A 13808-nucleotide genomic window follows, 5' to 3' on the forward strand; every position below is an offset into this window, starting at 1 on the left:
AAGGTGCCTTTGATAACGTGTCTTTCAATTCAATTCTGGAAGCAGCCCGTGGTCATGGCATACCTTCAAGTATCACAAATTGGATACACGCAATGCTTAGTAATCGACTTCTTTGTTCATCGCTTCGCAAGCAGAGATTATAAAGCTGAGTGTCTCCTAAAATAAGAAGCATTATCTTGTGCATACCGTCTTAAGGTTACAGGGTTTTGGAACAGTAACCCTATGGACTATGCTACTAACCACACTCGCTTGTGGTCTCAAATGGTTACGTGGGATGAGTATTTACTCGCTCCTAGTGACCTAACTCTCACATGCAGTTTTCCTGTCAAAACATTCAATGTGAGCTATCCTCTTCGTGAGGAATGGTTGTCTGGTTGTCTGGAGCGACAACTTGATGAACACATAGTTTGTTATACGGACGGTTCTCTGTTGAATGGTCGTGCTGGTGCTGGTGTGTACTGTCGTGAAATGAGGCTGGAGCAGTCTCATTCAATTGGTAGATACTGTACTGTGTTCCAAGCAGAAATCTACGCGATTCTGTGTGGAGTACAATCGGCACTTCAGCAGAGAATCTGTGGTAAACGAATTTATTTTTGTTCCGATAGTCAGGCAGCCTTAAAAGCACTCAGTTCTAATGAATCACGGTCGAATCTAGTGATCGCATGTCGAACTCAAATTGAAGACCTTAGCATTTCAAATGCTGTTTACTTCTTATGGGTACCCGGCCATTCTGGTATTACTGGAAATGAATGGGCTGATGAGTTGGCTAGAGCTGGTGCAACGAATGATTTCGTTGGTCCTGAACCAGCTTTACCACTTTCAACTAGTTGGATAAAGCACAAGATTCGTTCTTGGGCTGCATCCAAACATGCCAGCTACTGGCGCAGCTTGCAAACTTGCGCTCAGACAAAAGCATTTCTACCAGATTTAAATCTGAAAATGTCAAAGTGTCTACTGCATTTCTCCAAGCATCATTGCAGTATTCTGGTCAGAGCTCTGACTGGACATTGCAAACTCAATTATCACATGGCTACTATTCAACGTGCTGAGTATTATTCGTGTGATTTGTGTGAATGCGATTACGGTACTTCATATCATCTTATATGTAACTGGGGTTTTTGGTTCTCCATACATGGTTGAGTCTGTGTATGCGGAGCTAAAATTAAAGGATATTCTCTTGTTTCTCACCCAATGTGGCAAGGAGCTATAGTCAGAAAGGTTAATCGTTCTTCCTGGAGTCAATGAATCCTTTCTGTATTCCCCTTAAATAGGGTTTAGCAGATTGCTTGGCATCCTTTAGGGGGTACCGAATTTACTTCTGCTCGTACATACTGCGAATCGTTCTGCATTCAACCGGGAGTGCAGAATTGTGTCGCTTTTGTAAGATCTCTAAATCCTCTCGAGGGTTGGAGGTTTTATTAACAGCAGACTGTTCGGGACCTCGTAGAGGTTCAGAATTTACTTCTGCTTCCATTAAATGTGATCCCCAGCAGATTGTTCAGCATCCCTTAGGGGTGCAGAATTTACTTCTGTTTTTATGTGTTTTCCTGTCGTCAATTTTTCCCATCCTCCTAGTCCAACCCTTACCATTTCCTTTCAATCCTTCCTTCTTATATATCGGGAAAATGACAAATTGATGGCAAGGCACAAATCTCCAAATATCAAGGGGAACGCGCCATTTGAGCCAATTTGTTCTGATTCCTGATTCCTGATTAATGCTTATACCGATCATCAATATATGATAATCGTCGGAATTGCGTGTATCCAAATTGTGATACTTGAAGGTATCTAAGAAAACTCCCAAGCAAGATTGCTTTTGTGAGAAAGCTTTTTCAGTGTTGTACACAACATCATGCAACAGGGTTGTAATGGACTCTTCGCTTCCTCATAAGTTTAGGGACCGCATTTGGGAATAAATTTAACAATTATTTCTTGCCATGCTCTTGGAATATATCCTGTCGTAAGACTAAAAGTAAGTATTTTTTTCAAAACATGTTTGTAATGTTCCTACTCTATCTGCAGTAACACTGGCAAACTCCATCCTTTCCAGGAGACTTGTACGGAGCAAAACTCTCAACTGCCCATTTGACCGATTCAATCATCACTATTCTTCGAGCAAGAGCCCAAGAATCGTAACTACCCGAAAAAGTCTCAGGAACAGCTGTCGGTAAAGGCTCCATACATCCTGGAAAGTACTTAGATTTCGAAAGGAACTTATTCAATCTGCTAACCTCGCTGAGACTAGAGATATTTGTGCAAAGGCATTTCCAACCACTTTGCTCAGACGATCGAAGAGCATTTTTGTAAGCCCTTCGAGCCGACACGAATGCTTCCGACCCATCTCTGCGTCGGTGGTTCCAATAAAATCTAGTCGCCAAGCCCTCTTCATAGAGGTCCCACTATGTAGATTTGAGATTACGATATGTGATAATATCAAATCAAACGTTTGACTGATCAAAGAAGATGTACTTATGATCAGATAACGAAGGTTCGAGCTCATCTGTGACGAGGTAATTTACCAATGCGCAATTCTATCAGAGCAGAGAGCGAGAGTCCAAAACCTCCTTTTTCCTGCATTAACTATGTGCAGGTTTGTACTGCTCACAAATTCCATCATATCAGAACCTCTTGAATTTATATCTGTGCTGCCCCAAATGATATGGTGAGCAATGATGTCACTGCCGATTATAAGCGGTAAATCACTTTTGCAGCAGTGTGATACAACCTTTTTGATGTCATCGCTTGGCGAAGTTTGGTTACAGGCTTCACGAACACTCGACCACCTGCGGCTGGAGGACCTGCGTAGCTGCTTTTAACACATGGATCAATAAGTCCCGAGACTAACAATGGAAACAACATCTTTTTTACAAATTTTTTTTTATTCATCAACATAATCACCTTTTAAGGTAATACAATGGTTCCAACGTTTTTCCAATTTTTCAATACCATGTTTATAAAAAAAATTATCTTTCGCTTTAAAATAAGCTTCAGTTTCAGCGATGACCTCCTCATTTGAGCCAAATCTTTTTCTCTGGAGCATTTTTTTAAGATCAGCAAAGAGCCAGTAGTCACTGGGGGCTAAATCTGGCGAGTATGGGTCGTGGGGAAGCAGATCAAAGCCCAATTCGTTCAATTTCGCCATTGTTTTCATCGACTTGTGGCAGGCTGTTTTTGTTCCATCGAAAGCAATCGCGGCACCCACTTGGAAAAAACCTTTTACATGCTCAATTTTTCATGAAGGATAGTAAATACACCTCCATATGATATCTGTATCATCTCAGCAATCTCACGGAGCTTCACTTTACGATCTTTCATTATAATTTTTGTCACTTCACTCACATTTTCCGGTGTAACGGCTTCCACAGGTCTACCCGAGCGTTCCGCGTCATTTGTGTCGGTACGACCACGTTTAAAGTCGGTTTAAAGACCACCGACAAATCGTTGCTTTTGATGGACAAGAGTCCGGATAACATTTTTCAATTCATTGTTTCGCTTGCACGGTGTTTTTCCAATTAAAAAACAATGTTTTATCAAAACACGAAACTCGGTTTTTTCCATTTTTTAAACAAACTTCAAAACGACTTTACTCCAACCTCGATAACTCAGCTGTTTCTGGTCGGATCGACTTAACAGTTTGACCCGTTTCAAGCAAAGGTTAGAACTCTAGAAAGACGTGGTTACTGGTTTACTACGAGCGCCATCTCTGCTTTAGTCTCGGGACTTATTGATCCATGTGTTACTTAAACGCTGCCGATGTACTGCGCTGTGATTATTCCGCCGCTAATCGCTGCTCACATCAGAGCTTCCATCGAGAACCTTCGAGAAAAGCGTGACTCGCGCTGCGTGTTGTTTGATGTTATTGTTGTTGGTCGTTCTCGCGTTCAGGTGTGGACATGATCTTATTCCTATTCATGCTGTTTATCGAACTGAATACGCTAATACGCTGTTAATTTTGACTTGCTTATTATTTTGATCAATAATAGAGTTCATCGTGCTATTTATTATTTTCAGATCACCGGCATCTGTACTACCCGATACGTATTGTCAAGCGCACCCTAAACTTTCCCATCACTTCTGTCTAAAGCGGTTTAATTTATCAAACAAAGATTAGATTTTTTTAAATTTCATTTTTACTATCGGGTTTTACATGTGATTATCTGAAATATGGGATATGGTATTTAGATTCTTAATAGTGTCTGTGAGCAAGGTTAAGTTAACATTATGGCTAATCCTCAAATAACTGCTGCTGATTCGTGCTATACCTATAGTGATTGTTATTATTGGGTCCCACGTCGTGTATGTGCATGCCCACGTTCGCTTTTATCGTTAGTAAACATAGTATGAAATGAAATAATGTCTTTAATGTCCTTTTTATGTCTTTCTTGTGTATTTAAACATCCAGTGAGTCAATGATAGTTTTATTGGTTTGGTTTGCGATCCCTATTTGTCTATATCGTTTCCTGTAGGAGCTTGGTTTGGCCTTCCCTTTGACCAGAATATGGTTAGTCGGTGTTTTAAAGTGGTCCATGCCCATGATTAGTGGCAGTTTGTCGTTATGGTTTTCTGCTGTACATTTTATGTTGTCCATAGCTCGTCTACTTGTAGCTAAGCATTAAGTTCCTTCTTATTATCAGAATATTCTGATAGTGGTTTAATGGGGTCAGGAATATGGTATATATTTCTCGTATCCATGAATTAAGTTTTGCAGTTTGTTGCCGAAGCTGCTCAATCTCACCAGCATTGCACTGTGGTTATTCCTATGGATTGAAAGATTTAACACATGGATCAATAAGTCCCGAGACTAAAGCAGAGATGGCGCTCGTAGTAAACCAGTAATCACGTCTTTCTAGAGTACTAACCTTTGCTTGAAACGGGTCATAATTTTAAGTCGATCCGACCAGAAACAGCTGAGTTATCGAGGTTGGAGTAAAGTCGTTTTGTAGTTTGTTTAAAAAATGGAAAAAGAACCGAGTTTCGTGTTTTGATAAAACATTGTTTTTAATAGGTAAAAACACCGTGCAAGCGAAACAAAGGTTTGAAAAATGTTATCCGGACTCTTGTCCATCAAAAGCAACGATTTGTCGGTGGTTCGCCGAGTTTAAACGTGGTCGTACCGACACAAATGACGAGAAACGCTCGGGTAGACCTGTGGAATCCGTTACACCGGAAAATGTGAGTGAAGTGACAAAAATTATAATGAAAGATCATAAAGTGAAGCTCCGTGAGATTGCTGAGATGACACAGATATCATATGGAAGTGTATTTACTATCCTTCATGAAAAATTGAGCATGAAAAAGGTTTTTTCCAAGTGGGTGCCGCGATTGCTTTCGATGGAACAAAAACAGCAACGAGTCGATGATTCAGAAAGCAGTTTATCGCTATTTACACGCAACAAAAAAGAATTCTTGAGTCGTTACGTGACCATGGACGAAACATGGATACATCACTACACTCCAGAGTCGAAGCGGCAGTCATCTGAGCGGCGCACAGCTGGCGAAAGCCGTCCAAAAACGCAGCTGTCAGCTGGCAAAGTCATGGCGTCAGTTTTTTGGGATACGCATAGCGTGACTTTCATTGACTACCTCGAAAAAGGTAAATCGATCAACAGTGATTATTATATTGACTTAAAGCTTGCTTCAAATAGAATTGGAACAAAGACAATTGCCTGTATTTCAGTTATTTATTATTGTATTCAAGATCTTTTTTTATACAAATGTAGCGTTTTCTTCATACTTTTAAGAAAAAATACGGATAAAATTATTCGTCACGGTTTTGAAGGAATTCTCGATTTTTTCCTGTAACACGGCTCAGTAGGCGGCGCACACCTTCTTCGTCCATCGTTTTAGCTATCTTATTCCACCAGGTCGTCATCTGATTGATGTCTTTGACAACGTTTCCCTTTGCCTTGAGTCTCCTCTTCATGATTGCCCAGTATTTCTCAATAGGGCGGAACTGGGGGCAGTTGAGTGGGTTAAGGTTTTTCGGAACAAACTGGACCACTTTCTCTGCATACCATTCTTAAACGGCTTTGCTGTAATGACAGCTTGCCAAATCTGGCCAAAACATTACAGGATGGTCGTGGGATCGAATGAACGGCAAAATTCGTTTTTGGAGACACTCTTTTTGGTATAGTTCCGATGTCATTTGTCTTATTTATAACGAAAACTTTCGTTTTTTGCCGCAGGTGCAAATGCCCGGCCAAATCATAAATTTTCTTGCAAATTTGTCGGAAAAAACAAATTTAAATTTGGCTGGAACATCCCCCCGAGCCGTTGCCAAGTAAAATTTTTGACCTGGGATTGACCGAAGTCAGCCTTGACACAGGTTTCATCGTCCATCAGAAGACACCCGTTGAACTTGGTCAGCACCTGGTCATATAGTTTCCGAGCACGAATTTTGACCACACTATTCTGTTTCATGGTCCGATTTGGCTGTTTGCTAGCTCGATACGACTTGATTCCTTCCCGGAGTCGAGTTCTCCTCACGGTACTATGGGCAGCACCGAATTTTCTGACCAAATCACGGTCCGACAGATTAGGATTCCTCTTAATCGTCTTCAAAATCTTACCACGCAATTTCCGGTCGTCAGTTCGACTCCGACGATCGGCTTGAGGCTTCCGAATCGTCGTCAATGTTTTCTTATACCGTTTGATAACGCGCCATACGGTATTTCTGGGGAATTTCAGCTGTTTAGCTAGCCTAGATGCAGACCACAATGGATTTTCCAAATAACTGTGCACAATTTTTTTTCTTTCTTTCGGCTTCCATGTTGATTGTTTACAAAGTACAGTCGATTTTCGGAATGTCAAAAATCATACGTGAAACTGACAAAATTCCCGACACGTGGGCGCCAAGAGCTTCCAAATCCGTCCACCAGGAGCGCCACAATATGAGCGAAAGTTTGTTCCAATTCTAAATGAAGCAAGTTTTACTGTGTTTGAAGGAGGAAATCGCAAAAAAACTACCGCACATGCAGAGAAAAAAATCCTTTTTCATCAAGACAATGCACCCTGCCATAAGTCGATGAAAACAATGGCGAAATTGAACGAATTGGGCTTTGATCTGCTTCCCCATCCCCCATACTCGCCAAATTTAGCCCCCAGTGACTACTGGCTCTTTGCTGATCTTAAAAAATGCTCAAGGGAAAAAAGATTTGGCTCAAATGAGGAGGTCATCGCTGAAACTGAAGCTTATTTTGAAGCGAAAGATAATTTTTTTTATAAACATGGTATTGAAAAATTGGAAAAACGTTGGAACCATTGTACCACCCTAAAAGGTGATTATGTTGATGAATAAAAAAAAATTGCAAAAACAAAAGTTGTTTCCATTGTTAGTCTCGGGACTTATTGATCCATGTTTTACTTACATAAAATATATCATCCGGCACAATCTACGCGAGCGGGTCGCCTTCCAGCGACGTCGTTGCAGCGTCCAGAGTGCACTCGGCCTGGGTACCTCTTTATGTTGCATTAGCGAAATCCCACTTCTGACACCAGCATTTCTCTATTTCGGTAGTCGAATTACCTAACAAATTACAGAAACATTTTCTAGTCGAATCACCCCTTTCCCCTTTAAGCTGATCTCTCAACCATTTACGCTTTCGCGTACGGTCTAAACCTATGGAGAGACGGACAGAACGGGAAACCAGTACATGGTCCAGTTCGTCGTCGACTAAGTACTCCACTTTTGAATTGTAGTATAAACCTGAGAGCAGCTGACAAGCTTCATCAAAGGTAAGATTTGCCTTGGCCATCGTACTAACTAAACGACTAAAGCCAATAAAAAATTTAAAAAAAACCTACACTAAATTTTTCACCCACTACAAAACAAACAAATATCACAAGTATATGTAATGAAATAGTATTGGTAAAGGACACACTTATTCACCCTCATTCTTGTTTACGGCCGTATGCGATATGTTCGAAAGTATATCAAATTCGTATTCCCGTTTAAGTTCGAATCGATCACACTTTTAAACATCGTACATGCATAAAAACAACGTCCATCCAACTTTAAACTATCAGTTCTGGTACAGACTTGAGTTGTAATTGAAAATGTTTGATGTCATTTGTTGTTTGATTTGTTCTTTTTTTCGCTGATTTTGTATCATCATGCTTGCTTACGTCCGTATCAACTATTCGACGAACACATACTTTCGATCGAATGCGAACAAGCCATTCTTGCTTTTACTCGATTGTGTACGAACGCGATTCCTGTGCAAAAGAAGGATCGACAGGGCAGGTAGTTTTTTATGAACATTTTAAACATCAAGGAAGTGACGAATGCTACATAATAAATGAATATCGTACTCAGGAAAAATTTTATTCAAGTCGGCAAATGAAATTTTCAAAATGAACTTCGTGCAATGTAAAAAAAGCATTTAAAATACCAGTCCGATCAATAGTATCTGCGAAAAATATGTTGCATTTTTCTTGCAATTTTCGATAGTCTACATATTTATTACATTGGTAAAATAATGCATTTAATATAAAATAAAGCATGTTTACCCATGGCGTATTTTCTATAAAGTTCCTAATAGATGTAAAATTTGATCCGCAAAAACTTGGAACCGCGCATATATTCGAAAGCTCGCCAGAAAAAAACAGTATTTTACTATGACTGCTATGCTTTCTAAATGTTCTATGAAAAACACAAATTTATGATTTGATTGCCAATCACCTTTGATTCTAAAATAAATTTGTTGGGTACCGGTTAAACATTTTTCAATGTGTTTGAACGGTTGTTTCGCAACATTAAACTGATGAATCGGAACCACGGCATTTCGTATATTCGTCCGTACGAATACACGTATCGTTTGCAGCTAAACTGGCATACAATCTAGCGCTTCTCATTCTCTAATCAAAAGAATTGGACTGATTTCATCAAGGCTTAGCATTTATTTGAAGAAGTTTACTGATATTTCAATATTTTGTGGCAAACGAGTCGCGTTCGAATTCATTCGAGTGAAAACAAGAATGGCTTATTCGTATTCATTCGAAAGTACCCGTTCGTCGTATGGTTGATACGGACGTTTCTTTCTGGTTGATGTCTTGGTTCATATTTGTACCTACTAAACTTGTTTCCGTTTTATACATTTTATGATATGTGAATCAATTTTAATCAATAAAAAAATTATGTATAAATTCATAAATGTGAACAAATGAATAAGTAAACAACAAAACCCTACTTACGACACGAACCTTTCCTATTAAGCAGAACTTAAACGTAACTCAAACGTGTAAACACGGAGTAGAAACGGGATTGACATTTAAATTCTACTTAGACATTTACTGACAATGAAAATGAAAAAAATATACAATATTCAGAAAATATATACAAGATGGACTCAGTGACCAAAGGAATTATATTGTGACCAAAGAACAACATGCCATCATTGATTTACAGATTCCATTCATGCCCTTTCTCGTCCACCATTCGATTCCCGAAAGATGTAAAATTAATCATTTTCACCGATTTGAGGACCACCACGCGCATAATATGATGAAAATCATTGATTTGAATTTTCTATTGATACCCTTTCTCATCCACCATTAGATACAAAATACAAATTTGATAGCTGATTTGAACAACTCATGCATGTAGAATGATGAAAATCATTGATTTGCATGTTCCATTGGTATCCCTTCTCTTTGAAGTACATGTTCAATTGATACCCCTTCTTATCCATCATTAAAAATTGTAGTTAGCAACATTGATTATTGAATAAAAAAGCGAAAAAAAACATATTTTGACATCAGTTTTCGATACATTGTAGAAAAATTACATTTTTATGCATTTCACTGATTATATTGAAGATAATCCTAGTTTCTGTGAAACACTCGCACTTTGGACTTGACATTCTTCATTAAATTCTGCACAGTTACTTTTGTGACTCTCCTGGTGGCAGCTGTCCAGTTTTTTTTAACTCCTGCATGTTTTGGGACACTGGCAGCATTCTCTTCTTCTAACATTCTTCCTCGTACACCTTGGTGTTAATTGTGCCCTTCGTGAAGAAAATCGACGACCGCAAACCACAGGTACAAATTGCTTGCCAGACCAATACCTTCGCCCAAACTTTTCCATCGCCACCGTGGTGTCAGCGTCGTCCAGGTCCTGGTGCACCTATTTCGTATAATATTGCGGTCCGGGCAGCGCCCGAGAGTCTTCCTTGACGGAGGTTTCGTCGTCGATCAGGATGCATCCGTCTTTATTCTGTAGAATCCGGTTATACAGTTTTCGCGCTCTTGTTTAGGCCTGAACTTGCTGTACCAGGGACTTTTTCGGCGCCTTCTGTTTCTTGTACGTTTTTAGGGAGTTCCGAACTTATATCCGTTGAATCATCCCGATGCTGGTGTTGAACTGCTTGGCCAAATTCCGCGTAGACGCCGATGGGTTTTTCCTGATGTACTCAACCACTTTTAAGTCCCGGCCGGGCTGGCTGGGACCCATTTTCCTACCGGATCGGGGCAAATCCTTCATGGAAAGGGTCTTACCGAACTTCTCGATAATATTTTTGACACTGGTGTGGTGCACTTTCACCCGTTTTGCAATTTTGTTTTACGTGACACCACTTTCTGAGCACCAAGTGTAGAATTTTCTTTCGCGTTTCCGGATCAATTCGACTCATCAAACATGTCACCGCAAAACACGCTGCAAAAAATTAAGTAAATTAAGAGTATTAACTGTTTGAATGTTGCTAACTACTTATCGATACACTCTTTAGTCGCCAAATTAACATTGTAGGTCGAAAGTCGCCAAATTAACATTGTAGGTTACTACTGACTTTGATTTTCGGTTATTTTCCCAACCCTGCTTATTTCTCAATATTTTTTCACGAAAAAACTACAAAATGTTGTTCGAATGATGCTTTGTATTATGCAAAACACATTTCAATTTGTTTGTCTGAACGGTAGTTCTACAAAAATCGCAAAAATTGTGATTTTTGTTTCATCCGTTAGACCCGTTAGAAGTTTGGACTACCAATAGATTCGCCATTGTCTCCAGTCGTAGTAACTAAAGCGTTAGAGAGAATTGAAATGAACGGGTTAGCACAGTAACGCCCGGAAGACATTGTACCACTCTTCACCAGGAGATATGTGGACGATTGTTTAGCGGGCATGAAACGAGAATATGTTGATCGAATGTTGGAGGTGTTTAATAGTTTTCATCCGCGACTTTACTGTTGAGCTGTATCATAATGGTTTAATAACCTTTCATTAGAATCTAAGTTTGTGAAAATCTGATAAATCATCTCAGAGAAACTTGAGTGAATAATGTTACATACACACAGACATTTTGTGTACTTGACGAACTAATGCGAATGGTATATGAAACTCAACTCTCGAGGCCTCGGTTCAAGAGTCACTTTTCATTTTCATCTTGTGTCAATCCTTCTAACATTGCGTTTGCTTAGTTCGCTTATCCGAAACTCCAGTATGGAAAGTAAAAGTAGCATGCAAAATATAAAAGTAAATTTGTAAATTAAACAATAAATACACCACCAGATAAACTAAAACATGATATGACTGCATTTCGTTCATTCTTGTAGTTTAACATAAATTAGTAATATTAAATAAGATATGAGTTCAAATGTTTTTTATGATTCACTTACCTGAGACTCATAAGGAAGAAACGCTATGTTGATTTCCTTCAATGTTTTGATCTTTCTAGAAACTACAGATTTGCAAATATCATTGAAGAGTTCTTCAGGGCACACTGAAATAATACACATTATGATGCATTAACAAATTACTCTTTTTTTAAATAGTGCTGATGAATTAAAATAACTTAAGCAATGAAAAACAATTAAATTAAAGTCCGAATCAAACTAGTAGTGTAGACTACACGTACGGTTTACTTTTATAACAATGTACATTTCTATTAACTACAACATTGTCAGGTCTTACAAGGCATTCAGTTCAAGCTAGCAAAGGAATCTCTTCATGAAGACTGGAAAATTTAGTGTGCCAAAGAAAAGAGTCGTGAGATGGTACCTTGTATTTACGCTCTACCTAGTTTTTATACATTTCGCAATAATGCAGCACAAAATGCTAGTATTTCATCCATCCTGATGATATTCATTGACCTTCTCGATTCCTAAAGGAAATCCATAAAAATATCAATCCAAATAAGGCTTATTCGCGACAGAATCTAAACAGATAGAATTTGGAATAAAACAAATTTGCTGTTAGGTAAATCCAACCAATTACCAAAGTTACTTAATTACATAGGCTGCACGAAGAAACTACGAACTTTTGAGTTTACTTCAGCCATTAGGGTATGTGCCGACTTCTCTGCAACTGATTTAGCCGCTTTTGTTCTAGATTTTCTTCCCGAGAGCCCAATACCCCTGAATAGGAAGCAACTACGGGCAGTTGGGTGGTTTCGCATATTTCGATATAACGTGGACTCCATTCGCATTATACCATTCCAAAACATCTTTGGCGGAGTGACAAGATCATGATTGCGCAGAGATGATAACAATCAACTCCTAAGATATTACTCACGGTATATTTCCTCGTTTACCGTTCCGGCTGTGATGACCAAACAGTTTTTGGGAAGCTTGGCCATACCATACAGTTTTTTGGGAAACGGCCTTTTTTCCTCTCAAAATGCTCTTCTTCAGCGTTCCGTTGCATAACAGTATAAAGAGATTCCAGGAAACTGCTTAAAGTCTTCCATCATGTAAATTTCATTGTCCATGATCACGCAGAAAGACTGTCAAATATTCGCGATACAACTTGCGAGCCCGGGATCGCATGTCGTTACATTCTGTTTGTCATTACGGTACGCTATAGTTTTCACCTTGAACGACGTCATACCTTGTCGGGGCTGGAGAGTGTTTCCAGAGATATCCGTGTTGATGAAGTATTTTACATGTCCAAATTTTGTCACGAACAAGCCTTACATTACAAAAAGGATTACAAAGACCATTGCTCTTAACCAAATTCAATCCTCAAAACCCTCAAACTCGAGCTTTGAATCGGAACTCTTTCAAATAGATTGCAGACTGACAAAGACGTAAATTAAAATTGAATATTAGGTAACGGCTCCAGTTGTTGCAATAGTCATCTTATATACGGAAACCATTAGCTAGAGTGGGATCAGCTATCTTTGTTCGATCGATTGATCATAAGGATAAGAACTTTTTTCCTGTGGTATTGCTTCTTAGATTCTTACTGATTGATTTAGAGCTGTTATCTGTTCGCCTAGATCTCTCCAGGGCAATTTTTGTGGTAGATCTGTTGCAATCTCAAATTGATTGCCCCGAATTGTTAGGCAAACTAAATTTAGGTATCTATTCTCGAAATCTTCGATCTCATCAATTCCTGAGACCATAATGAACCTTTCTCCAGTATGTGTCGTCTATTCAATCGATGATCTAGTTTATTGGACTTTACCCTATCGCAATACCAAAAGTTGGATTTTAAACACAATCTCAAACAATTTTTCCAACTTTAAAACTTAAATTGTAGATTTAGCTTTAGGGTTAATTTAGTACCTAATCCACCAGTTTAGTTGAGTGCTCCCTTAGAAAGTCTGCTTCTATTTTCCAAGGTTTTGTAAATAATTTTTTGCTTCGCCCCTTCTTTCGCATCAAACCACCCCCCACCCTCACCAAACCTTCGAACCCCTTCGCTATTTCCTTTTTCCTGCATTTCTATTATTCACCGCTCTACGAGGGCCACTTTCGTCGATGTCCAGCATGCGGGCCACCCACAAAGCTTTTTTGACTTGGGGATGTTTCCCGCGGACCCACACGGACACCAGGATGCGGCCTTCAATTACACATACCAACGACACTCCA

The 13808-nt window shown here is 39.2% G+C and overlaps 1 protein-coding gene across 2 annotated transcripts in view; it reads right to left on the bottom strand.

Moving 5' to 3' along the window:
• Positions 1-13808, bottom strand: part of LOC131429682 (protein ROP) — a 609112-nt gene that overhangs the window by 251569 nt on the left and 343735 nt on the right. For both annotated transcript variants that reach the window (XM_058593974.1, XM_058593973.1), the window contains exon 4: positions 11613-11716. In XM_058593974.1, the coding sequence (XP_058449957.1) occupies positions 11613-11716 (104 nt within the window). The remainder of the gene's footprint in view (positions 1-11612; positions 11717-13808) is intronic.

The sequence above is a fragment of the Malaya genurostris genome, chromosome 2 (assembly GCF_030247185.1).
Source record: "Malaya genurostris strain Urasoe2022 chromosome 2, Malgen_1.1, whole genome shotgun sequence".
NCBI classification, from domain to species: domain Eukaryota; kingdom Metazoa; phylum Arthropoda; class Insecta; order Diptera; family Culicidae; genus Malaya; species Malaya genurostris.